The sequence below is a fragment of the Pleurodeles waltl genome, chromosome 1_1, assembly GCF_031143425.1.
Source record: "Pleurodeles waltl isolate 20211129_DDA chromosome 1_1, aPleWal1.hap1.20221129, whole genome shotgun sequence".
NCBI lineage: Eukaryota > Metazoa > Chordata > Amphibia > Caudata > Salamandridae > Pleurodeles > Pleurodeles waltl.
This window is the reverse complement of record NC_090436.1, coordinates 983,530,757-983,558,216: the sequence shown is the minus strand read 5'-3', so window position 1 is coordinate 983,558,216 and position 27,460 is coordinate 983,530,757. Positions and strand designations below refer to the sequence as shown.

At 45.1% G+C, this 27,460-nt stretch overlaps 1 protein-coding gene across 1 annotated transcript in view; it reads left to right on the top strand.

Annotated features, from left to right (window-relative positions):
• LOC138290716 (ovochymase-2-like) overlaps positions 1-27,460 on the top strand; it is a 559,559-nt gene that overhangs the window by 71,390 nt on the left and 460,709 nt on the right. The window contains exon 2 of the mRNA XM_069230265.1: positions 12,600-12,718. Within this exon, the coding sequence (XP_069086366.1) occupies positions 12,600-12,718 (119 nt within the window). The remainder of the gene's footprint in view (positions 1-12,599; positions 12,719-27,460) is intronic.

Here is a 27,460-nt window from a genome sequence, read left to right as displayed (position 1 = left end):
GAATGGCGTTAGCCGGCGCTAAACTTTTTGACGCTAAACTGCGTTAGCGCAGTTTAGCGTCAAAATGTATAAATACGGGCCTTAGTCAGGTGACCAAGGACACAAGCTGCAGGCACCAAATAGTTAGGTCAAGAAAAATGCCAACTTTCTGAAAGTGCCTACAAGGGATTTAATGCTGTTAAAGTTTTTCCAAATTCTTGGCGATGCAGTTTACTCACACCAGAATTGTATTTTGCTGTGAGTAAACTGCATCACCAAGAATTTGCAATTCAGAAATTTTTTGGGAGAATCAAGGGCCATATATACAAGCCCCTAGCGCCACTGGAGCATCATTTTTTGTGACTCTCCAGTGGCTGTGTGCACTTCGCCATATTTACAAGGCAGCATTAAGCGACTTTTTGTGGCTTAACGCCACCTTGCAAATACAGCCCCTTCACATGCAGCACTTTGCGTGGAAAGGGCGTGCAATGGGTATTGCAGTGGGCGTTCCACAGCAACACTCATTGCAGTTTGATGCTGCCCCAGATTTACGAGAAATCGTAAATCTGTGGCAGCGCCAAAATCAAACACCACCTTAGGGGTGGTGTTAGCATGGCGCACAAGGAGAAATGCTTTAATTTCTCCTCCTTGTCTGCTCTTTATATTTGTGCTGCATTCTGCAGCACACATAGGAGCAAATCGCTATTGAAGATTGTTTTGTGTAGGAAGGTACCCCTTCCGGCACAAAAAAAGTCACCTCTGTAACACAGCCATCCTTGCACCATGATGCAAGGGTGGCTTTGTTGGGACTCATGAGTTCATTTAGTGCCGGCGCAGGGGGATATACAGGAATGCACTGTATTTTTGTAAATACGGCATATCCCTGCGTTTCACAACTAATACAGAGCATCGCTGCCAATTTTGGTGCTGCACCAGTTCTTTGTAAATATGCCCCTAAATCTGTTGTAGGCACCTTTACCTGTTTGTTTCAAATACCCAAGCCCACAGGTCTCATAGGTTGTCCTCTGTATCTTCAACTTTCTAAAAGTGTAATTTTCAGAATTATGACTTTACCATTAAAGAATGTTTTTAAGTACAATTCATTAAATATCACATTCGACATGCCTACTTACCCCCAATTGAAAGATATTGTTATCACTTATTAAATGTAATAAGGTAACCCAATGTTATCCTATGGCAGAGTCAGGCCTTGCTGCAGTGAAAAACAAATTTAGGAACTTTTGACTACCAGGACATGTAAAACTTAAAGGTATACCCCCATTTAAAAAAAAAAATGCATCCTGCCTTATGGGCTATTTAGGGTCCACCCTTGGGATGGCTTCTATGTATTATTAAGGAAAGGTTAGGCCTGGCGAAAGGTTTATATTGCCAGGTCAAAATGGCAGTTGAAACCTGAACACAGAGGCTGCAATGGCAGGACTGAGGCATGTTTAAAAGGCTACTTAAGTGAATGGCACAATTAGTGCCTCAGGCCCATTAGTAGCATTTTATTTAAAAGCCCTAGGTACATGTACTATTAGGGAGTTATGAGTAAATTAAGTGTGGCAGTTGGTTATAAGCCAATGTTATCATGTTTAAAGGACAGAGCACTTTAGCACTGTTTAACAGTGGTAAGCTTTGCAGAGGCCAAAAGCCAACAAAAAAGGTGTCAGAAAATAGAAGTGTTAAGGCAAAATGTTTGGGGAAGACCCAGCAGAAAGGACCAAATCCAACACCCAGGATTACACATGTAAAGCTTAAAAGGCATAGCATTCCATGAGCATTCCTGGAAACGTGGGAATTCTCAAAGTTCTAAATCTTCTACACCTATCCAACAACACAGACCTAGGGGTGTAGATTTAGAATGTTCTCTGTGAATCGGGCCCAAGGAATGTACTTTGTTCATTTCTCTATGTTTGTCTTGCTCCTAGTCTACTCTGTCCAATGCCTCAAAAGTGATATACAGAAATGAGCAGACACACATCCTCTTCTCTCAGCTCAGTCACTTATGATCAGGCCATATGGCACGAATGGCACCATAACAGAGCTCCCAGCCCAAACATATGTTCCTGCATTTGTTAATATCCTGCACCCACTTCCCAGTTTAGCCTTAGCCTTGGCAAACTGGAGGATGAACTAAGTGGGTCCTGGTGCTCATTGAAACCTACTATGAGCCATGTATATGGAATGATTTCAGACCCCTACTCCCTGAAGGCACCATTCTTCTGGCCTATAGGTCAGCACCTGGACTGCAGCTGTATAAAGAGTGGCAGCAGAATAGCAGCAAAGCTGCTTGACCTCAGGGTAGCTCCTTGAGGTGGTTGAAATGATAAGCACCCTAGGTGCCATGAACTGGTTGAGACTTCTGCCAAGGTTAAGGAAATAAACGGAAGCTCCTGCCACAATAATGTGAGCATTGTGATTTGTCCTGAATGACCTGAGTGGCCCACTGTGGAACTTCTCAAAGGCCTGTTTTCCTTTTTCTCAGTGAAGAGAGCACATACAGCACTGGTGTTGACAGTCCATCCCAGCCACCTCAAGATTGATCATTGCTTGATTTTTTTTCAATTACAGAAAAAGTGATGCCACCTTGCAGGTGGCCAGGTTCCAGGGTCCAGTAATAATGAAATATGTAAAGATTTTTTTCTTTCCAGATTTTGTGCAGGTGGTTCATCAGTGGTGACATACTTTTGAAGCAGTCAAGAATAAGTTATGATTTGTGTGATTGCAGAAGGAAATCCAGACACTTCAGGATACACTTGGGAGGTTGTGCCAGACTGGGAGATTTAGTCAGCAGTCCAGATGTAAAACTGGTGAGGTTATGGTTTGGTGTGAGGCTGGTGCTTTATGCACATTAAGCAAGGATGCCCCCCCCCCACACACACACACACTTAAGTGGCGTGGACTGCTGCGGAAGTATCTGGTGGCCCAGTGCCATTTTAGGCTGCTGATGATTCTGTTTCCTGGAGACAGATCCTACATTTAATGTCCAATGTTGTTGACCTGCTTGATTAGTTGCAGTCAGGCTCTATCAAACCACTGATGGGGTCTGACGGTAACTCTACCTCATGCCACTATCACACTTTTGCTGGCTTTGCTTTCTTCTGGGAATAGCTATGCGCTGTTGTGGCTGCTCACTGGGGGATCCCAGCTATGACCTAGTTGGTTTTGTATCTCATGATGATGGGGTGTGCTGGGAGAGTACAGGAATGACTATTGCCTATGACGTGTTGTTCTGACAGCCAGCGGACATTCCCCCTCCCCTTTTGGGATTTTCCCTCTTCAGTGCAGCTGTTGTGGCTCTGTAGTGTGTTTTTGTGGCACTACAGGACGTTATGTTGGGCGGCAGGCACATCATGCTTTGAGGTGATGGGACACTTTGGTGCCAGCAGCACGAGGAAGTACGAGAGTTTGGTTTATGTTATTTTTGGTTTACATGTGTTTATTTAAAGGTCATGAGCACTAACGGCATTCCTGATCCTGCCAGTTTTAGTTGAGTCATGATTCCTCATGGGTCTGTCGGATATCCTTTTCATGAATTTCTTGGAGAGTGTCACATAGGTTAGGTACTTGAAACGCTGGTACGCGGAAAATGAACGACCTTGGACATATGGTGAAAGGAAGGTTGATTATCAATTGTTTATACCCACACAGCCCTGATGTTGCTCTCTTGCAAGAAACCATTCTAGTGGGGAATCACTGTGGTGTAATGTTCTAGAGGAGTGGATTTTGTAGTGCAGTACTCGGTGGCATTCAGAGTTGATCAGATGTGGAAAAATGTAAACATAGCTATGCTGTGATTCTAGAGTGTGGGAAGGGGAAACAGTGTCATTGGTCTTGATGTACATTCCTTAGAGCCCTAAAAGACTACACTGGGGGAGCTAGGGAAACGTCCTGCAGATTGTGGATGCCCTCTTATTATTTGGTTTTAATTTCAATCTGGTAATGGAGGAACATATGGACAGATCTTAAAGACATGATGATGAACTAGGAAAACATACCAGCCCATGTGTTACAACAGTGCCTTTGAAATTGGCTGAACTTTAGAGACTCTCAAACTCAGAACTAATTATACATTTTACCCACAATGCCCACGGTTCACTACCATATTGAAATTATTTACTGGCCTCAACGAGGTTCATTTATAGATTTGAATGCACTGCAAAGGGGTGCCTGGTCATTCTCCCTTGATGACAGCCTTGTAGTACATATATATGTGCCATCTGGATGGCTGACGTTCACATGTCTAGGAACTCAAGGATGAGGGCACCATGTGCCACTTAGAAAGAAGAAAATGAGTCCCCAAACAAAATAATAACCAATCAATACACTCTTACACTCCAATAACTCATCAGAAATATACCACAAACAATATAGCCCACTCAAGCTATAGGCTGGGTCTACGACATATTTCAGTATATTTTGTGCCTGAGTACTCACATTTGAGATATGTTTTATGATAGTGAGGGAAGAATCGCTCCCATATGGCCTCTGCCTGCTTGCTACATTTGTACTTGTACATACATATAGAAGCCTGCACAACAACTTAATAGTATAGAACTATTTCACTCTTGTATACAGAGAGTAAAATATTAGGAAAGATCCAACCCAACCATCTGTATAAAGAGATCGAATTAATGATACACCTTGATCAGTCAGTCTTTGTGCCTTGCAGATTCACTCGGCATAAAAAGATCACATGGCTGTCTATATATGGCCATAACCTTGTAGGACCTGCAGTAATGCTCTTTTTGGATCCTGATAATGCCTTCAGCTCTGCTGAGTCATCCTTCTTAATGGCAACTTGAAAAAGATGGGCTTCAGATTTTCCTTTATAATATGGGTGAAGTTGTTAAACACCCAACCGATGCCAAACATTAAAGCAAACAGAATGATGTTGTTTTATTTTCTCCTTGTGAGAGTCATTAAGCAGGGATGTCTTCTATTTCCCCTTCTTTTTGTCCTCACTCTGGGTCCTCTCACCTGTTTGGCATGATATGCTGTGTTGATGACAGCCTTCACATTGAATCATTATTGGGAAGGTACGATGGCCCTTTATGCCAATGGCCTTCTAAAATACTTAGCAGATCCAATATCCTGTATACGGATTCATTGAGACGATACAGATTTTTGGCAGATAGTCCAGTTTCGGGATTAACTGGGATAAATCAACCCTATCCCACTCCGGGCCAGGGTAGCTCTGGAAAATAAATACTGCCCTCTAAGGATAATCAGGGATGAGTTTCAATATCGCAATATATTTTTTATGCTGGTAGGGAGCTATTGTTCGAAAAAAACCTCTTTGTGAAGCTCTGCTAAGATTTAGGAGAGAAGTGACACATTGGAAATCAATTTCCTATTGCTGGGCAGCTCTCTATAAGGTTAGTGCCCTCCCCAGACTACTGTACATAATACAGAAGACCCCATACTGTATACTTGAAGAATATTTTGTCAGGTAGTATGTAAACTCTATGGGATGAAGGAGCCACTCTCATGTCTATTACAACTCTATGTAAAGACATCTCTGATGATGGATTTGACTTTCTGGATGTATGGAAGGACTACTGGGCTTCCCAGTTAGCAGTAATAAATGGAAGGCCCTTTGTTTAGCAAAATAAGCTTTCTGTGATATATGACAGGCACACTGTTATAATTAATGATATCTCTCTTTTAGGCAGGAAGTCAGATGGCCAGTCACATACGTTTAAGATGCAGATTTATTAAGATGAAGTCTTTTATGTTACAAGTAAATAGGTAAATTGGTAAATGCCCCACCAGTAGTAGCATCCTACTGCTCAGCCCAGTGTCATCAACTGACACTCTCTCCATTCAAGCACTTATCAACATTTCATCACATCATACTCCCTGGGTGAGCAGCAGGGACTCCCTAGCCATGGAGAGGATGCATCACAATAAGATCAGATTACAACACATCTCCTCCCATTAGAAAACAAATAAAAATACAACAGGACAAAAGTTGGAAGTCCTGTAAATATTCAAACACATAAATTATCAAGCAGGAAAATATGGTTACACTCTCAGTTTAACATGACAGATCATCCTTTGCAGGAATCAAATGCTAAACGAGGTCAATGGACCTTTGGACCCAGAACCAGATTTCAACAACACCCCAAACAAGCTAGACACCATGAACAATGTGACCACAGAAGAAATTACTCCAATCAAAACTAAAATGAAAAGATTTATCACAACCGCAAACACAAAGTCATGAAGACAGTGCGCAGAACCAAGTTATAAAGGTACATAATAACCAAGGGTTGCCCAAGGTGTCAAATTATATTCAGGCAAACTAACATTATCAAAATTATGCATTCAAGTAAAACAATATTGCAGGGCCATCCCTAAACTTTTTGCCTCCTTCCTCTTATTTGTGTCTGACCAGGTTGTGTTGGCTTTAGGACTCTGGGTCTTTTACCACTGCTAACCAGTGCTAAAGTGCATATGCTATTTGTGTAAATTGTATTGGTGGTTGGTTTATCAATGATTGGCATATTTGACCTACTAGTAAGCCCCTAGTAAAATGTACTATATGTGCCCAGGGCATGTCAATTAAATGCTACTAGTGGGCATGGAGCACTGATTATGCCACCAACAGGAGTAGCCCTGTAAATATGTCTCAGTGTGTCTCAGACCTGCCACTGCAGTGTTTGGGTGTGCAGTCTGGTATTGTTAATTTGACCTGGCAAGTGTACCTACTTGCCAGGCCCAAACCATCCCTTTTACTACATGTAAGGCGCCCCTAAGGTAGGTCCTAGGTAGCTCCATGGGCAGGGTGCAGTGTATTTAAAATGTGGGACATGTACTGGTGTGTTTGACATGTCCTGATAGTGAAATACTGCCAAATTAGGTTTTCACAATTGTAAGGACTATCTCTCCCATAGGTTAACATGGGGGCTGTCTTTAAATATCTTTTATGTGCAGTTTCCCATTGAGAGCAGATAGACATCTGGAGTTTAGGAAGTGTAAATTTTTTGGCTTAACCATTCTGTGCCACTGCCTGCCTGTGGGATCTCCCATCTGGGTCCGACTGGCAGTTGGGCTGTTTGTGAATTCCCTCTAGACAGTGACACAAAGGAAGCTGGGGTGTAGCCTGCATATCCTGATGAGTCTCCTGGGCTAGAGTAGGCAGGGAGGAGTTGACACCTGCACCTGAAAGGGCTATGCCTGTCCTCACACAATTCAGTCTCCGCCCCCCTGGAGTGTCTCTAGAGCCAGGCTTGGGCAAGGCAGGATCTTGTGAACAACAGAGACCCTCCTTTGAAGTTTGCCTACTTCAAAGGCCAGAACTGGTATAAGTGGTGGACCCAAAACCCCAGATGTTTGGAACACTTCTGGATCAAGAGGAACCTCTGCCAAGGAGAAGAGCTGAAGAGCTGGAGGAGGAGTACTGCTTCTTTGCTGTGTGTGCTTTGCTGGGTTGGCTTGCAGATGCTGCTTCTGCCTTAGAGGGGGCAAAGACTGGACTTTGTATCCTGCTTGTGAGCCTTAAAGGGCTTGGACTGAGCTTGCCCCCTGTTCTAAAGTCCTCTGCCAGCATCTGGCTTCTCTTGCTGAGACGCCTACCCTGCCAAGGGGTGCCTAATCCAGTCCCTGAGCCCTTAAAAGGAGAAGCTGGTAAAGAACCAAAAGCACCAACTTCAGACGACGCCCAGACTGACTCCGCTGCTGGATCCCGCAACGCCACCTGAAACCAAAGCTGTGGCTGGAGTGTGACAACCCTGACCAACCCCGCAGGCCCAACGCTGCTGCAGCCTCCCTGAGGTCCTTGGCTCCATGAATACCAAAGTGCCATGTCTTCGACGTCCATGACACCCGACTCTGCCATGGCACTTGTAGCCTTGTGGTGTGACCGCAACCCTGTGAGGTCACCCCACCATGTCTTGATCGCCAGACATCGTTCACACCGGAAGTGTAAGGAACCGATGCTGCGCACCGATGATACCTTATTTCTGCTGCTCCACAGCCAGGACCTGACACCTCCCACTGACACCTCTGCTCCACAGCCCTGGAACCGACACTGCACCAGATGCAGCGACACCTCGATTCTCAAATCCAATAACCGGCTTGTTTCCTCATTTTCACAAAGTAGTGTAACGTGCGACTCCATTACCAGCGCCGTTGGCATCGGATTGTTGAGAAAGACTCCGTCACAATGCCTTGATAACACCTAATTGAAGTATTTGTGTTTCTATGTGCTATATTGAAGGTTAATCTTTGAAAATTCATAACTTTGCTTGCGTATGTTGGATTTTTGTTGCTTTGGTCTTGTTTGATTTAGATAAGTATTAGCTATTTTTCTAAACTGGTGTTGTGTCCATTTTGTAGTGTTTTCACTGTGTTACTGTGTGTGTTGGTACACAACTTTACACATTGCCTCTGAGATAAGCCTGACTGCTTGTTCCAAGCTACCAAGGGGGTGAGCATGGGTTGGCCTTGGAGTGTACCTCCTTCACATTGACTTCAGTGAGTATCCCTGCTTGGACAGAATGCAAACTGACTGCGAACCAGAGACCCCATTTCTAAAAGAGACACTGAGATAAGGCGACGCTCAGAGTTAGCAATCATAGATCAATTCTCATTTAGCAGAGTCATCAATTTTTGGCTGGGCACAGGTCAACCCTACAGCAAACCAAATTAGGGAAATACATATGTGGAGAAACACATGCAGACAAAATACAAAAAGCATAAGAAGAACAAAAATAATTTGGAAAACGATAATCTCAGATTGCAGATAACTAACAATTTAGGCAAAAGATAGGTAAAAAGAGAAATCATCCTCACATCAGAAGCTCAGTCACAAGTCTTCCGAGGGGCAAATAAAGGAATACTAAATATAAAAAGGGCATTGCAAGAGTAAGTGCAAATGGCAGAGAGGAAGATACCTCTCCAAGGGATACAGCATTCAGGGAATCTTCATCAACAAGACATCAGGATCAGCAAGCATAAGGACAACCTCTGCAAGCCGCACAGGTCTGCTCAGGAAAATGCTGCAGACTGCTCAAAGTTCCAATTATCCACTGAAAAAATGTACATCACAATCTAATTCATCAAAGATATCAATTCATGTCATGTTAGAGTGGCATCACCCAATTAAAACTGATCAGCAGACATCAAGTTGCAACAGTTCAATACTTTCCCAAGTCTGTCATGGGAACAGCGGCCATCTGTTGAGAACCCATGTACGTTTGAAACAAATGTGTACAATCTCGGTCAGTGTTCCTGCAATGTAATATTTCCCAAGGACAAATAGGTACATTTCTCCACAGTTAAACAATGAACTTATTATAAAAAGGACTTTGCTTCTCATGGGAACTAAATCTGAAAGAAGACTTCATGTCATGAAAAATTAATTCAACACTTTTACATGACTGCAAAATGTAAGCTCAGTGGGCCACAATTCTGCTAACACAAAAATCGTGACATTACATTCAATTTATAGGTTTTAAGAAAACATGTAAAACATAAACTATTACATTTAGCATTAGTAAAACCTCATCAATATAAATAATACATTTCATGTTAAACAGACATTTTTGTCACTGTATTTTAAGTACAACATAGAACTGCGTTTTTTTCTCGCTTGCATGCATCTCCAAACTCCTTTATCGTTCCTTAAATTACAAGAAATTCAATGTTGTTCCTCTATGCACTGCTAATATAGAATCTAAATTACATTTTAACATCAGATTTATCCTTTTAATGTAATTTAATACAAAAGGCATCTAAGTCCAACTCTTGAAATACAAGAAATTGCTCGTTAAGAATGCAGGTCAGTGCAGCTTTCTGCATTAGACTGTTAAGCCCTGATTTATACTTTTTGGTGCAAAACTACACTAATGAAGTTTTGGACCAAAAAGTTTAGCTCCGGCTTGCACCATTTCTGTGCAGCAGCCAGGCACCATATTTATGGAATGGTGCAAGCCGGTGCAAAGGTAGGGCTAGCGTAAAACAAAATATGACGTTAGTCGGTGGGGCTGGCATTATGGAAGAATGGGGTTTTGCACCAAAAAATGACATTAGGCAGGTTAGAGTAAAAAAAATGACTCTAACCTGCCTAGAGTCATTATCTGACGCAAAACCATGCATACCACATGACTCCTGTCTTAGAAAAGACAGAAGTCATGCCCACCATCCCAATGGCCAGCACAGGGGACCAGGGTCCCCTGGGCATGGCCATTACACACAGTGTCATGTACGGGGGCCCATTTCAGGGCCCCCTATGGCACTTTAAAAAATAAAATGCAACACTTACCAGTACTTACCTGTACTTACATGGGATGGGGTCCTCCATCCTCCGCAATCCCTCTGGTGTGGGGGGTGTCCCTGGGGCCTGAGGAGGGCACCTGTGGGCTTATTCCCTGGTGTTCCACCATGGAAATAGGCACACAGGTCCCCTAACGTCTGCCCTGACCCAAGCGTTAAAAAATGGGGCAAAGTAAGCTTTGCACCATTTTTTTACCCCTCCTCCTGCCCGTGCACCATTTTTGCACAGGAGTATAAATATGGCGTTAAGGCCATAGCGTGATTATTTGCACGGGAAGGCTAACCTTGCACCATTATTTAACACCTGGGTCAGTGCAGGCGTTAGGGGACCTGAGGGCCTCTTTTCATGGTGGAACACCATGGAATAAGCGCACGGGTCCCTCCCCAGGCCACAGGGACTCCTCCACCCACACCAGAGGGACAGCGGAGGATGGGCGACCCCAGCCCAGGTAAAAAGTATAAATATGCCCCTAACTTGTTAAGTGATTTGTGTTGATAAGCGTTGTTTTTTTTAATATGATGCTCCATGACAAAGCTATGAAATGTGGGATTTGCCTTAAAATGCGGGATTGTTTTTGTTTTGGTCGGTGGTAATGACACAATGTTATGAATCTGTTAGAATATGAGAGTAGTGTTCATTCATGGCCCTGCGGTGACAAAAGACCCACAACACCTGCACAGGAGAGCGCAATCACACTATTCCCTGTGCGTAACTTTCAGATCAGCCCATTAAGGACAAATAACAACCCCTTTTGATTGCATAGTTTGTACATAAATTCTTGAGACCATCAAATATTCCAAGCCGTTCAGATGTTTTAATGCGTAATATGACTTCAACATAAACTTCCCAAAATCCAGTGGTTGTAGATACTGAGGATTTGGGTCCAGATGCATCATCTGGCTACTTCTTTAAACTGTGCTGCATGTATCAGTCCACTAAAGTATACAAAAAAGTGATAGATGAAATGCTTGATTTAATCTCAGGCACTAGAAATTACCCAGGCCGCACCCCAGTCCATTGTTGTTTTGCACAGCATGGCCGCACATTTTGGACCCATCCATACGCAATTTGGTCTTGCCCCTACTCCAAAGTGAACAGTCCATCCCAAACACAGTGGCACAGTGTGCATGGGACTTATGTCTGGCGCAGTTTGATGAATCATTACAAAACTTTCAAAAAGAAAAGTTCTGCCATCTCAGCTCCCTCATGGAAAGTTTCAGGATGAGCCACCACAGGGGAACTGAGAAAAATGGAGTGGGGGATCACTTTAACACAATTCACACAGAACTTGAACAGAGATACAGCCAAAACAGCTCACCAGAATTACACAAAATATGGCAAAAAGCTAGATCTTTAGCCAGAAAGCATGCTGCTTTTTGTGATTTGGTGTAAATCTCTTTGGTAGTTTTGGAGAACTCAAGGTTAAAAAAATAAAGCTATATTGACAGTTGGCCCTGCTTTGTCCCAAGGAAACAAGCTCTCTGGCTGACAGAGGCACACTAAGAAATGTTGCATTCACAATTACAGTACAAGGGAACCCAGTCCTTGTGACCCGAAAATCTTTTAAAAATTCCATACAAGGGGCATGGTAGGGGTACTCTGATCCCCTGGCCCTTGGTGGGAAGGTGCGAGAGTATTCACCCTTCCCTCAAGGCCCAAGTGATCCTAAGGGGCCATGAAAATTAATCACAACAAAAAAGTGAGGTGGGTATCTGTGAAGAGTTGAACGCCCACAGGAGGTTGTGCGCAGGGCAAAGCACCTGGCAGCAGGCTATACATTGCTCCCAACCTTTCGCCATGCATGGCTGAAAGCTGTGTGCGGTGAGTGGTTGGCAGCTCGCAGGGTGGTGATCATACCTGACATTAAAAAAAACAGGAAATTAATTGAGGGAAAAAAACAAAGATTATTGAGACATAGTTAGGTATGGTAAAAAGATCGTACTCAAAGGTCAATGGAGAAAACGAAGGTTAAAGTGACATTATGGTTAGGTGAAAATGTCAGTTAAAACGTAACATTTAAAACTCATAACATCATTGATGACATCACTGATAACATCTCAATAGAAATCATTCATGTTGGTGACAGGTGACAACACTCGGCATTTTGTGGCATTTTGTGGGGGCACAAGTTTTAGCTGGCTAAGTAAACTATAAATGATGAATTTCAGTGTTTTTTTACTTTAAAACATTGTGAGCTTTAACTGACATTTTCATTCAACTATAATGTACCCTTAACCTTTCCTTTTGCAGTGAAAATATATGTAGGGCGTACCAATGCCCACACACAGAAGGTTTCATCTATTAAAATATTTTCATATCTCGATTTACTTTTTAGGTTGTGGGAATACACAACAGCTCTCTGGATCATCTGGAAGGTTTACAAGTTTAAATTACCCTAACAATTATGATGACAATAACAACTGTATGTGGGAGATTACTGTCACTGATAATCAGGTAAGAATTACTTGTGTTCTGTTTTTTTTAAACGGTGGTTTGTTAGCCTCTTCCATTGGACTTGGTGTAGGTGTTCCCTAGCAGCACATGTGCACTTTCATAAATAACGTTATTTGCCGCCTTTAAACATGTCATTACCACAAAACTCTAAAGAGGAATCAGTTTTTTTTCAAAATATTGGTGAAGGGAGCCAAGAATGCTGAAAGAACGTTACGACACAAAAGCTGGCTGCATTTTTATTCTTTTAACTACAGACGATTCTCACTTAGACTCATGTTTGAGATTTTTGTTTTTTGCTTATTGTAGGAAAGTCCTCCTTTTTGCCCTGGTCATCCCCAAACTTTCTGGACAGATACTGGTGGTTACTGACTCTTCACTGTGTCCTGAGCACCGCTTACCAGTCCCAGGGCCAGTGCTCTGTGTAAAGTGGATATGCAAATTTGGTTAATTATAATTGGCAATATTAACCTAACTATAAGCCCCTAGTATATGGTAGGGCATGTAGGTTTGGGGACCCCAGCATAGGTAGTGCACCCATAGGGGCACTGCTGAGGTGCCCAGTGTCATTTTAGAGGTGCGCCTGCTTTGCTGGCTGCTTTTAAATTGAAGTTACATGCAAATTCGAATTTGGAATTAAAAGTACTTCCAAAGTCTTAAAGTACCTTATTTGTACATATAAGCCACCCCTATGGTGTGGCCTATGTGCCTCTAGGGTTGGGTGCCATGTATCTATAAGCAGGGACCTTACACAACTGGTTGTATAAGCCCTGGTGAGGTAAAACAGCCAAATTCGTGTTTCCCTCATTGTAGTGAATGGTCTCCATAGGCTAGAATGGGGAGACTTTAATTTATAAAGTCCCCTTGAGTGACAGATACCTCAAGTTTGGTATCAAATGAATTGTTATAATGAATCCCACAACTTACAATTTCTGGATTTAATATAACTTATTCAGGTAAAGAGTTTTAAACTTTACCTAAAAAGTTGCCAACTTCAGCCCTGTAGTGCTTTGCTCTGATTGGCCATCCTCTGGCAGCCCGGTGAGGCTGCCTTGATGAGGTGTGAAGTAGCCTGGGCTAAACACAAAGAAATGTACCTGGGGAAGAGAACTTCCCTCAGTAGATAGAGAGGCAGGAAGGGCTGCCAAACTGGTCTTCAAAGGAAGGGAAGGACATTTGGAGCAACCCAGCACCTATCTCACATCCTGCAAACCCAGACAATTAGGTGCTCCCTTGACTAGATTAGGAGAGGGCAGGAGAGGGGTGTGTTTAGGATTTCTAGCCACACCAGTGTGTGGGCTCAGCCAGATGTAACCTCCAAAAATAATTTTCAGCCATGATGGATTTTTGAGGAATGTTGCTCCCTGGGATTGATTTCTGCCACACTACCCAGGAAGTGGTCATCACAGAGGGAAGGACCCTGCACCTGATTGGAGAACCAGGTCCCCCTGCTTTTCACCCAGGAGCAAGGAAAAAAACTGGCAGACCTGCACCCACACCTCAGATCCCTACAAGGAAGAACTACAGGAAAAGCACTGCCGTCCTAGACCCCTGACCTGCACCTGGACACTGCACTCTGGAGGACTGCATCAGCTTCACACTTGGGATTCACCACAAGAAGGACTTTGCCTCGCTTCAACTGGTTCAAGGTGGGACTCCCTGTTTCCTACAGGTGAAAAATTGCTCACCAGAGTCCCCTGCACCAACTTCTGCAGAAACTGACCAGCTGACTACTGTCCACTGGCCAATTTGTAGTTTGTCCAGGTGCATTCTGGGAGTTGTAGTGCACACCCTCAAGGATCATCTCAGAGCTTCTGGAGCCTTGGGGTGAGCTGTGGACCTCAAAAGAACCTTAAAAGAACATCTGGGACAAGATCGATATGTTTGGAGAACTTTTTTTTAAAATCTTCATAAAGGGACCGATCATCGCAGCAACTCTAGCTGGCTTGCCTCAACCGTGACCCACCCTGACTTGCAGGTTCGTCCCGGTGAAGAAAATCTCTGAAAAAGTGAATACGTCCGAACGTAGAAAGTTGACCGGGACCTCCAAGGCAGTGTATCCAAGAGGGCTCCAAGGATGTCAGATCAAGATTCAGGTTTGCCACGGTCAAGGGATTTTCATCTAATAAAAGTCCGAAGTAAAAATCTCCACCGAGTTGTCCCGCGACGCGTATCTTAGGATGAGTTCTAGGAGGTCGGAATGGACTGGCGACTTGGTCCCGCTGAAGAAAATCTCTAGAAAAACGACTAAGTCCTAAGGTAAACTTTTGACCACAGCCTCCCACGGGCTGTAACCGAGCAGGGCTTCATCACAGTCGGCCTTAAACTTTGACTTTGCCCCTGTGGAGATGCGACCAGATGACCAGATTGGCATTATTTGTTTCTAAATGCTAAAATGCATTAATTCTTTAAAAATTCATAACTCCGGATCCCTTTATCTGATTTTATTCGTTTTGGTCTCATTTTGATGCTTAACATATTTCCTATTTTCATAAATTGGTTATGGATTTTTAAACTGTCTCCTGTGTTTTGTTCAATTACTGTTGTCTGATTTTTTAAAGCTTTACTCTTTTTCTCCTAAGTTAAGCCTTGTCGCTCGTAGCCAAGCTACCAAGGGTTGAGCTAGGTTTAATTTATTGAAACCTAACTGGACCTAAGTGGAGGTTAGTGGCCTATTGGTAAGTGTAGGTACTTACCTGCCCTTACCAAAAACCCATTTTCCAACATTTGTGGTGCGCAGTGGTGGGATCCTATACTTGTGCTCAATATCACTTTACAGGTTTAAGTAAACCTAATTAAACATCCTTTAAATTGTCTTAGGGCAAAAAATGTTTTAATTTTTAATTTGGATTAATTTCAATTATTGAGTTTTCATGATTTTTCTGAATTCTTGTTTCCAATTTTTGCAAAAAGTTTTTGTTGAACCAAAACTAGGGAACCATTTGAGCTTGATCTGGACAGCCATATACATACTGACAGTAGTCCAGTTTAGAGGGTTGTGTACTGAGAGGGGATTGCCTGCAGCCACTAACCTCTGGAAGCATGTTATGATCAAATCCCTAAAAGAATGGGCTGAGGCCCAAGAACTAGGCCCAGAGGAAGCTCCAGAGGAGGAAGAAGAAGGAGAGGATGCTAGCTCCAACCACTCAGGGGAGGGAGGACATCTGAGCCTAGGTGAGGAGGAGGAAGACCGGTCCTCACTACACACAGTTACTAGGGTAATACCCAAAGCTAGTTGGGGAAGGGGGTCCCTTCAGAAGGGGAAAACCTGTTCCTTAGGGAAAGAGAGATGGAGGCCCAGCTAGCATGTATAGCTTTGAAGGCAGAGAAGCTGACCCTAGAAAATAAAAAGTGGGTAAGGGAAGAGAAAAGAGATGGTGGCAGAGAAGCTGAGATGTCCATGGGTGGGGGGTTTTGCCCCAGATTACACAAGGGGGTAGTTCCTGCCTATGTAGAGGGGGATGACATAGACAAGTGGCTGGGGGCCTTTGAGAGTGCATTCCAGATGAGGAGAGCTAGGCCTCGGTACTCGGGTTCACTTCTTTGGGAACTGGTCCCCAACTCTGGGAAGGATAGGCAGAATCATACCCCAGTATGAAGAGGCACCTAACTAAAAAGTTTGGTCTGACTCCAGAGCAGTATAGGCTCAGGTTTAGGAACACCCAAAAGACAAGCACCCAGTCCTGGGTAGATTTTGTGGACATCTCAGTTAAGGCATTAGAGGGCTGGGTGCAGGGCAACAAGGTAAGTACCTTTGAGCAGCTTAATAATTTGATTATGAGGGAGCACCTTCTAACTAATTGTGCCCAAGAAAAGTTCCTCCAGTATCTAGTTAACTCTAAGTTGACTAACCCCAGAGAGCTGGGGGAGGCAGAAGATGATTGGTTTAGTACTAGGGTTAACCAGAAACCCCTAGGGGGGTGATCAGAAAAAGGGAGGACATGGTTCTTCTCAGAGGAAGATCCAAGGGAACGATGACAAAAAGCCCAAGGAGTCCTCACAAGAGTCCCCAAAAGCTTTTCAGGGTGGGGGAGCCCCGAGACATTTCACTTTTAAGAGAAAATTGTATCAGGGGAAGCATTATGATCCTGTTAAGGCAGGAAAGTTTCAGGAGCTTGCTAAGACCGGCAAGTGCTTTGAGTGTCATCAACCTGGACACAAAAGAGGAGATGCTATCTGCTCCAAGAAGCCCCCACTGGTGGGCAATCCCATGGGATTGCTAGTATAGGAATGGGGGTGGAAGTTGGCCCAGGGCTGGGATCAGGGTACACAGAGGTCATCTTAGTATCCGTGGGTAGCGTGGACATTGCAACTATGGCAACCTTACCTCCCAGCATGGAGAGGTTTAGGCGGAGGCCTAAAGACAATGGGACTGAGGTGGAAGTTCTGAGAGATACAGGAGCCAGTGTGACAATGGTCACGAAGAAGCTGTTTTATCCAGAACAGGTCTTACCTGGTGTCCTCCACCAAGTAACTTATGTAGATAGCAAAACCAAACTCCATCCCATGGCTTTGGTGAGCCTGCAATGGAGAGGTGTGACTGGCCCTAAGAAGGTAGCTGCATCTCCTGCCCTTCCAGTAGAGTGTCTGCTGGGAAATGATCTCTCAGCATCTGAATGGTCAGAGGTGGAAAGAAGGGTCTATGCACATATGGTGGACCTCCCTGAATGGGTGTGTGCTGTGGCAAGGTCATAGGCATCACAACAGGGAAGTGCTGGACACTTGAACACTTGGACCCTGGAACAATGGGCCAACCCTCCAAGAAAAAGAGAAAGGGCACTGGTTCTGGCTTGCCAGCCCCAAATACAGAGGGTCAGGAGAAATCCAAATCTGAAGGGGAGGATCTGACCTCTGAGGGAGGGCCACTTCCCCTGCAAGCTCTGCCTGACTTGGCAGAATTGCAAGGGGCAGGTGGACCCACCAGAGGAGAATTATGGCAGGGACAAAGAGAATGTCCCACTCTTGAGGGCCTAAGGTAGACACAAGGTTTACTGGGAGGATGGAGTTCTCTACACCAAGGCAAGGGACCTCAAACCAGGGGCAACCAGGAATGTGGAGGTCCCCCATAAGAATAGAGAATTCCTCCTCACTTTAAGTCATGATATTCCCTTTGCTGGACATTTGGGACAGATCAAGACATGGGAAAGGCTGGTCAACCATTTGTATTGGCCCCAAATGTCAGAAAGAGTCAGGGAGTTTTGCAGCTCCTGTGTCACCTGCCAGGCCAGCGGCAAGGCCGGGGGCAAGCCAAAGGCTCCCTTGATACCACTGCCAGTGGTTGGGACTCCCTTTGAGAGGGTAGGGATTGACATTGTTGGTCCCCTAGACCAACCAACTGCCTCAGGCAAAGGGCAATACCCCTCAGGACAATCACTGCTCCCACAGTGGCTAGGGCCCTACTTGGTGTGCTCACCAGAGTGAGATTCCCAAAGGAGGTGGTCTCAGATAGGGGCACACATTTTATGTCTGCCTATCTGAAGGCAATGTGGGATGAGTGTGGTGTTACTTATAGGTTCTCCACCCCCTATCATCCACAGACCAATGGTCTGGTGAAAAGATTTAACAAGACCCTGAAGGGCATGATCATGGGTTTGTCTGACAAACTCAGGAGGAGATGGGATGTTCTCCTCCAATGCCTGCTGTTTGCTTACAGAGATGTGCCACAAAAAGGGGTTGGATTCAGCCTCTTTGAGTTACTGTTTGGGCACCCTGTAAGACGCCCATTATGCTTGGTGAGAGAGTCCTGGGAGAAGCCTCTCAAAGAAGCCAAGGAGAATGTGCTGGATTATGTGCTGGGCGGTCCTGCATGGCTGAGTACATGAAGAAGGCAAGCAGAAACCTGGAGGCCAACCAGGAGTTCGTGAAGCTCTGGCATGACCAGAAGGCTACCATGCCTGAGTATCACCCATGTCAACTGGTGTGGGTTTTGAAGCCTATGGCTCCTAGGGCACTTTAAGCCAAATGGACTGGGTCCTATCAAATTGTGGAGAAAAACAGCAAGGTCACCTACCTGGTGGACCTTGGCACCCCCAGGAATCCCCATAGGATCCTGCATGTCAACAGATTGAACCCCCACCAAGACAGGGCAGACATGACCATGCTGATGGTCACTGATGAAGGGAAGGAGGATGAGAGTGAACCTCTGCCAGACCTCCTGTCCTCAAATACACAAGATGGGTCAGTGGAGGGAGTGGTACTCTCTCCCAAGTTGACAGACCAGCAGCAAAAAGACTGCAGAAAAGCTTTGGAGCAGTTTGCTAGTCTGTTTTCCTTGACCCCTGGACTCACCAATTGGTTTGTCCATGACATTGACACTGGTGACAGCTTACCTGTCGAAACAAGCTGTACAGTCTGTCTGACGAGGTCAAGGCCAACATCAAAGCTGAAGTGGCTAAGATGTTGGAGCTCGAGGTAATTGAGCCCTCTGACAGTCCTCGGTCCAGTCCAGTGGTACTGGTACCTAAACCTTAATCCCCAGGGTGGGAAGAAGGAATTGAGATTCTGTGTGGACTACAGAGGTCTAAATACAGTCACTAAGACTGATGCTCACCCCATACCTAGACCTGATGAGCTCATTGATAGGTTGGAGGCTGCCAAATTCCTGTGCACATTTGATCTGACCTCAGGATACTAGCAGATTGCCTTAAGTCCAGGAGCTAAGGAGAGGTCAGCATTTTCCACACCAGAGGGCCACTTTCAGTTCAAGGTGATGCCCTTTGGCCTGAAAAATACTCCTTCCAATGGTTGGTGAATAGAGTCCTGTCGGTTGGAATCTTTCAGTGCAGCTTATCTAGACAATATAGCTGTATTCAGTTCCACCTTGGAGGGCCACCTTGTCCACCTGAAGGAAGTGCTTCAGGCCCTGCTAGCAGGCATATCAAGGCAAGCAAGTGCCAGATAGGGCAAAGTTCAGTTGTGTACCTGGTCCACCTTGTTGGTGGAAGCCATGTACAACCTCTCCAGCCCAAGATCCAGACTATCCTGGATTGAGAGGCTCCTAAAACCCAGACTAAGGTCAGAGCCTTTCTTGGCTTGACTGGGTACTGCAGGAGGTTTTTCAGAATTATGGGACCATAGTAGCCCCTCTGAATGAGCTTACCTCCAAGAAACAGCCGGAGAAGGTGATTTGGACCCCAGAGTGCCAAAAAGCCTTTGACACTCTGAAGATTGCTATGTGTTAAGCACCAGTGTTACTGATCCCTGACTATAGCAAAGAGTTTATAGTGCAAACAGATACTTCAGAAGAAGGGATTGGGGCAGTGTTAGCACAAGTTCATGAAGAGGGCCATGATCAGCCAGTTGCCTTCATCAGCAGGCAACTACTCCCCAGAGAGAAAAGGTGGAGTGCCATTTAGAGGGAGGCCTTTGCTGTGGTCTGGTTCCTGAAGATGTTGAGGCCATACCTGTTTGGAACAAACTGACCACAGACCTCTAAGATGGTTGGTGCAAATGAGGGGGAGAACCCAAAACTGTTAAGGTGGTCCATTTCCCTACAGAGGATGGACTTCACAGTGGAACATAGACCTGGGACTGCCCATGGCAACGCAGATGGCCTTTCCAGGTTTTCCACCTAGCTGATGAGGACTACCAGTGTGTAGGTTAGTACCCATCACCTTTCATCTGGGTCGGGGGGCATTGTAGGAAAATCCTCTTTTTTGCCCTGGTCAAACCCAAACTTTTTGGACAGATACTGGTGGTTACTGATGCTTGGCTGTGCCTTGGGTACCGCTTACCAGTCCCAGGGCCAGTGCTCTATGTAAAGTGGATATGCAAATTAGGCTAATTATAATTGCCAATATTAACCTACCTATAAGTCCCTAGTATATGGTAGGGCATGTAGGTTTATGGACCCCAGCTTAGGTAGTGCACCCACAGGTGCACTGCTGAGGTGCCCAGTGTCATTTTAAAGGTGTGCCCTTTGTGCCCCTAGCGTTGGGTACCATGTAACTATAAGCGGGCCCTTATAAAAATAGTTTTATAAGCCCTTGTGAGGTAAAACAGCTAAATTAGTTTTCCCTCATTGTAGTGGATGGCCTCAATAGGCTAGAATGGCGAGTCTTTATGTTAATTTATAAAGTCCACTTAAGTGACAGAACCCTCAGGTTTGGTATCAAATTAATTGTTATAATAAATCCCACAACTTACAATTGTTGGATTTAATATAACTTGTTCAGGTAAACAGTTTTAAACGTTACTTAAAAAGTTGCCAACTTCAGCCCTGTAGTGCTTTGCTCTGATTGGCCAGCCTCCGGCACCCTGGATAGGCTGCCTTGATGAGGTGTGAAGTAGCCTGGGCTAAACAGAAAGAGATGTGCCTGGGGGAGGAGAACTTCCCTCAGCAGATGGAGAGGAGGAAGGGCTGCCAAACTGGGTTTCAAAGGCAGGGTAGGACATTTGGAGCAACCCAGTACCTCCCTCACATCCTGCAAACCCAGACAATTAGGTGCCCCCTTAATTAGATTAGGAAAGGGCAGGAGAGGGGTGTGTTTAGGATTTTTAGCCACACCAGTGGGTGGGCTCAGCCAGATGTAACCTCCAAAAATCATTTTCAGCCATGATGGATTTTTGAGGAATGTTGCTCCCTGGGACTGATTTCTGCCACACTTCCCAGGAAGTAGTCATCACAGGGGGAAGGACCCTGCACCCGATTGGAGAACCAGGACCCCCCTGTTTTTCACCGAGGAGCAAGGATAAAACTGGCAGACCTGTACCCAAACCTCAGATCCCTACAAGGAAGAATTGCAGGACAAGAAGGACTGCTCTGCTGGACCCCTGACCTGCACCTGGACACTGCACTCTGGAGGACTGCACCAGCTGCACACTAGGGATTCACCACAAGGACTTTGCCTGGCTTCAACTGGTTCAAGGAGGGACTCCCTGTTTGCTACAGGTGAAAAAATGCTACCCAGAGTCCCCTGCACCAACTTCTGAAGAAACTGACCAGCTTACCACTGCCCAGTGGCCAATTTGTAGTCTGCGCCACGTGCATTCTGGGAGTTGTAGACCGCCCCCTCAAGGAGCATCTAAGAGCTTCTGGAACCTTGGGGTGAGCTGTGGACCTCAAAAGAACCTAAAAAGAACATCTGGGAGAAGATCCAGAATTTTGGAGAACTTTTTGAAAAAAGCGCCATTAAGGGACTGACCTGCCGCGGCAACTCTAGCCGGCTTGCCTCAACCGCAACCCGGCCTGACGTGCAGGTTCGCCCTGGTGAAGAAAATCTGCAAAACAGTGACGAAGTCTGAACGTAGAAAGTTGACCGGGACCTTCCAGGCAGTGTATCCGAAGAGCGCTCCAAGGATGTCAGATCAAGATTCAGGTTTGCCCCGGTCAAGGGATTTTCATCTCGAAAAATCTTCTAAATCCAGAGTTAAAAATCTCCAATGAGGGCTCCTGCGACGCGTATCCGAGGAAGGGTTCCAGGAGGTCGAATTGGACTAGCGACTTGGGGCCAGATGTAGAACGCGTTTTGCATGGCGCAAACTGCAAAAATCGCAGTTTGCGCCATGCAAAACGCGCATCGCGATGCACATTCCCATTTTGCGAGTCGGTACCGACTCACAAAATAGGAATGCGACTCGCACATAGGAAGGGGTGTTCCCTTCCTATTTGCGACTCGCAGCGCGATGCAGAATTGCTTTGTGACCGCAAACGCGGTCGCAAAGCAATTCGCAATTACCACCAGTGTCACATTGGTGGTAACCCATTCGCAGAAGGGAAGGGGTCATCATGGGACACGTTCCCCTTTGTGAATGTCGCTATTAATGTTTTTTCAGAGCAGGCAGTGGTCCAATGGACCACTGCCTACTCTGAAAAAACGAAACCAAATGGTTTCGTTATTTTTTTGTATTGCAACTCTTTTAACTTTAAAATAAAAGTTAGGATCCCCTATGCCACTTAAAAAAAAATATATACTTACCTACCACTTACCTGCACTCACCATGAATGCCTGCCCTGACGCAGGCTTTAAGAAACGGCGCAAATCCGGCTTGGCGCCATATTTTAAGGCCCGCCTCCTCCTGTGCGTCATTTTGACGCCAAAGGATAAATAAGGCGCACATGCCTTAGAGTAATTTTTTTGCACGGGAATGCCTACCTTGCATGTCATTAGCGCAAGGTAGGTTTTCACGTACAAAAAATGGCGCACACTCTAGCGCCAAAGTATAAATATGGAGTTAAGTTTGCACCGAAATTGCGCCAAAATAAATGACGCAAATCCTGGGCAAGCAGAGTATAAATATGGGCCTAACATGCCTCACGTCAATTTTTGGTGCAAAACCACCTTCTTCTATGCCGCCAGCCCCACCTGACTAACGTCATTTTCTTTTACACTAGCCTACCCTTTGCACCGGCTTGCACCATTCCATAAATATGGTGCCCGGCTGGTGCACAGAAATGGTGCAAGCCAGTGCTGAACTTTTTGGTGCAAACCGTGTTAGTGCAGTTTTGCACCAAAAAGTATAAATCAGGGCCTTAGGGCCAGATGTAATAAACTTTTTGCACGTCGCAAACAGAGAATTTCGCTGTTTGCAACGTGCAAAAAGCACATTGCGATGTCCAGTCCCCGTTTTGCGAGTCGGTAACCTGGTTACCAACTCGCAAAGCAGGACTGCGAGTCGCAATTAGAAAGGGGTGTTCCCCTTCCTAATTGCAAGTCGCAGCGCGATGCTGTATTGCTTTGTGACCGCGAACGTGGTTGCAAAGCAATCGCAGTTACCACCAGTGTCACACTGGTGGTAACCCATTCGCAAAAGGGAAGGGGTCCCCATGGGACCCCTTCCCCTTTGTGAATGGCATGGAAAACATTTTTTCAGAGCAGGCAGTGGTCCTATGGACCACTGCCTGCTCTGAAAAAATGAAACTGAAACGTTTCATTTTTTCATTTTGTGATGCATCTCGTTTTCCTTTAAGGAAAACGGGCTGCATTACAAAAAAAAAAAACTGCTTTATTTAAAAGCAGTCACAAACATGCTGGTCTGCTGTCCCCAGCAGGCCACCATCCCTGTGAGTGCCGCCACTCGCAAGGGGGTTGCAAAGTGCGACCCACCTCATTAATATTAATGAGGTAGGCCTTTTCGACCCCCTTGTGAGTCGCAGATGGTGTCTGGGACACCATCCTACATTCTGGATTGCAACTTGCAAATTGCGAGTCGGTCTGACTCGCAATTTGCAAGTCGCAATCCAGAATTTTGCTACATCTGGCCCTTAGTGTCTAGTCTGTGACAGTGTGACCAATAGAAGGGATCAGAGACAATTCTATTCGCCTCGAAGAAATCCACAAAGACCAGTGGTGGCGGAATGTTTCGCTGTGGTGCTGACTGAAAATTAGGAAAAGCCTTTTTTATTCTTGAGCCAATGGCCAGTGGTCTATAAAAATTACGCTGGAATTGTGTGGACTTTTGGAGCACCTATGATAGAAGTTACCGAGTGTTTGAGAAAAGTTGGATCTTTTAAACTTTCCACTTCTGGATAGATAGGAGAAGCTGTCAAACCTGCTTGATAAAGTCACAACTTTGTTGCCTATGATTTCTTATTTTTGTCCCAATCAGTGCTTTTTCCTGTAAACTCTGAGGCTCCACCTGGACTATGAAAGCAAATCAACTGACCTTAAGGACACAGGCTGTGCCATAGCTCTTTGCCATGGCACACTGAGGACTTGAGACTTACAACAACAAAAAAAAGAAAAAGTCCAAGTTTAAAACTGTTGACAGGGATGAAATGCCAATCCTTTCTCACCCTTGCTCGTTCACTCATTGGACGTGATGGGTGCCAAAGTCTCAGGTGTCTATAAATTTTGCCCAGGGCACCAACATCCTGCATTCAATCTCGTTCCAACTCTAGTTGGCATTAAAGGGTGCCTCGGTCCCTGTCAAAAGCACTCCATTGAGTTTTATTGTATTAATGGTTCCTATTTTTTTATATGTAATAGACTAATGATTTGTTAGAAATAGGCTCTGTGCACACATGGAGCACTAATCTAGGGACTTACTAGTAAATCAAACATGCCAATCATGGATAACCAATAATAATCACAATGTATACAGGGAGCACTTGCACTTTAGCACTGATCAGCACTGGTAAAGTGCCCAGAGTACCAAAAAAACAGCAAAAATGAAATCCAGCACACAGTCTAAAATACAGGATGCAGAGGCAAAAAGACATGGGGAAACCATGCCAAGGATTCCATGTCTAACATAATGACATTTCTTCTGATCACAGCATTCTATTTCAGGAGAATAGGAAGCTGGTCTGGTTTGTAGTGGGTGCCAATGGTACTTACACCTTATACCATGTCCAGCTATCCCTTATTAGTAGAGTGTTGAAGTGTTCTAGCAGCTTAGGCTGTCTAGAGGTAGCTATAGCAGAGCAGCCAAGGCTGAACTAGGAGACATGCAAAGCTCCTGCAATGTCACTACATCATATAGGTACAATACCATAAGAAAGACAATACTCAGAGTTACTAAAAATAAAGGTACTTTATTTTAGTGACAATGTGCCAAAAATATCTCAGTGGATATACTCTCTTGGGAGGTAAGTAACAGACACAAAATATACACAAATAACCAAATCAGGTTAGTAAAAAAAAGAAATTAGTGCAAACACTGTAGAACACAATGGAATGTAATAGGCCTAGGGGCAACACAAACCATATACTAAGTACGTGGAATGTGCACCCCTAGGCAAGTGTAGTGTGTAGAGGGTCACTGGGAGTGTCAGAAAACACCAAGGGTATAGAGAAGACCCCACCCCAGGAAAGCAGGAGTAAAATACTACTATTTCCCCCAAAACACACTAAAGTTGTGATAAAGGATTTTGCAAGGACCACATAAGACTGCAAAGCACTGAAGACAGATTCCTGGACCTGAAGACCTGTAAAGGAAGGGGACCATGTCCAAGAGTCGCTAAAGTGTCCAGGGGGAGCCCACTAAACTCTGTCAACCCACGGTAGATTTCTATGTGGCTTCCAGTGCAGGGTGAAGGCAGACAGCCCTCAGAGCATGCACCACCAGGAAACAGTCGAGAAAGCCAGCAAGATTAGGCGCTACAATGTCACTGGTAGTCTTCTGGCTACTTTGTTGCCCTTTTGTAGGTGTCCTGGAGCAGTCAGCGGTCGATCCTTGGCAGAAGTCGAAGAGAGAAGTGCAGAGGAGTCCTGTGGATTCTTGCAAGTCTAAATCTGAAGAGAAGCCCACAGGAGAGACCCTAAATAGCCCTGAGAGGAGGATTGGCTACCTACCCAGGTATGCACCTATCAGGAGGGGTCTCTGACGTCACCTGCTGGCTCTGGCCACTCACAGGCCTCCAGAGTGTCCCCACACCTGTGAAAGCAAGATGGCAGAGGTCTGAGACACACTGGAGGAGCTCTGGGCACCACCCATGGGGTGGTGATGGACAGGGGAGTGGTCATTCCCCTTTCCTTTGTCCAGTTTCACGCCAGAGCACGGACTGGGGTTCCCTAAACAGGTGTAGACTGGCTTATGCAAGGAGGGCACCATCTGTGCCCTTCAAAGCATTTCCAAAGGCTCTGGGAGGCTGGCCCTCCCAAGCCTGGAACACCTATTTCCAAAGGGAGAGGGTGTAACTCCCTCCTGCCAAAAGAAATACATTGTTCTGCCTTCCTGGGACTGAGCTGCTCAGACCCCAGGAGGGCAGAACCCTGTCTGTGGGGTGGCAGCAACCGTAGCTGCAGAGAAAACCCCATAGAGCTGGTTTGGCAGTACTGGGGGTCCATAGTGGAGCCCCCAGGGTGCATGGGATTGCCCCCCCATACCAGATCTGGAATGGGGGGACAATTCCATGATCTTAGACACCTTACATGGCCGTATTCGGAGTTACCTTTGTGCAGCTACATATAGGTGGTGACCTATATGCTGTGCACGTGTAAAATGGTGCCCACGCACTCACAAAGTTTGGGGAAATAGCCCAGAACAATGTGGGGGCACCCCTGCTGGTGCAAAGGTGTCCTCACACTTAGTAACTTTGCACCTATCCAGAGCTGGACATATAGGTGACTCATAAGTTACTTAAGTGCAGTGTAAAATGGCTGTAAAATAGTGAGGACACTATTTTACTCAGGCTGCAGTGGCAGTCCTGTGAAGGTTTTGTCTGAGCTCTTTAAGGGTGGCAAAAGTAATGCTGTAGCCCATAAGGATCTCTTGGAACCCCAAGGCCCTGGGTACCTGGGTACCATATACTAGGGACTTATAAGGGGGGTTCCAATGTGCCAATTAGAATTGGTAATTGGGGGGTAACATGCCAAGAAAGATGGTACTTTCCTACAACGAGTTTCAGCATCACTTGTCATAATAATGTATTCTTTGTAACTAACTTGATTTGGTAATTTTAAATTATTATTTTCTTAACTGTATGTTTGTTTTGTGTTGCTGTTTATTTACCTTATGCATTTTTGTCCAGAGGAGGGCCTTGCTGCTTAGGTTGTAAAGAGTAAGATAAGGATTCCTCATATAAACGTGCATGCAAAATATGAACTACGTTGTACTGATGTTGCGGATGCTTCTTTACAGTCGAACTATGATGTTAACTCTGTTCGGTAGTTTAATACTTTGGTTTCCTACAAAGGTGTAAAATTAAATCTTGCTCACTCCATGCCAAACTGAAAAAACTAAGGTCCGTATTTATACTTTTTTTAGCGCTGCATTTGTGTCATTTTTTGACGCAAAAGTGGTGCAAACTTGCAAAATACAATTGTATTTTGTAAGTTTGTGCCGTTTTTACATCAAAAAACG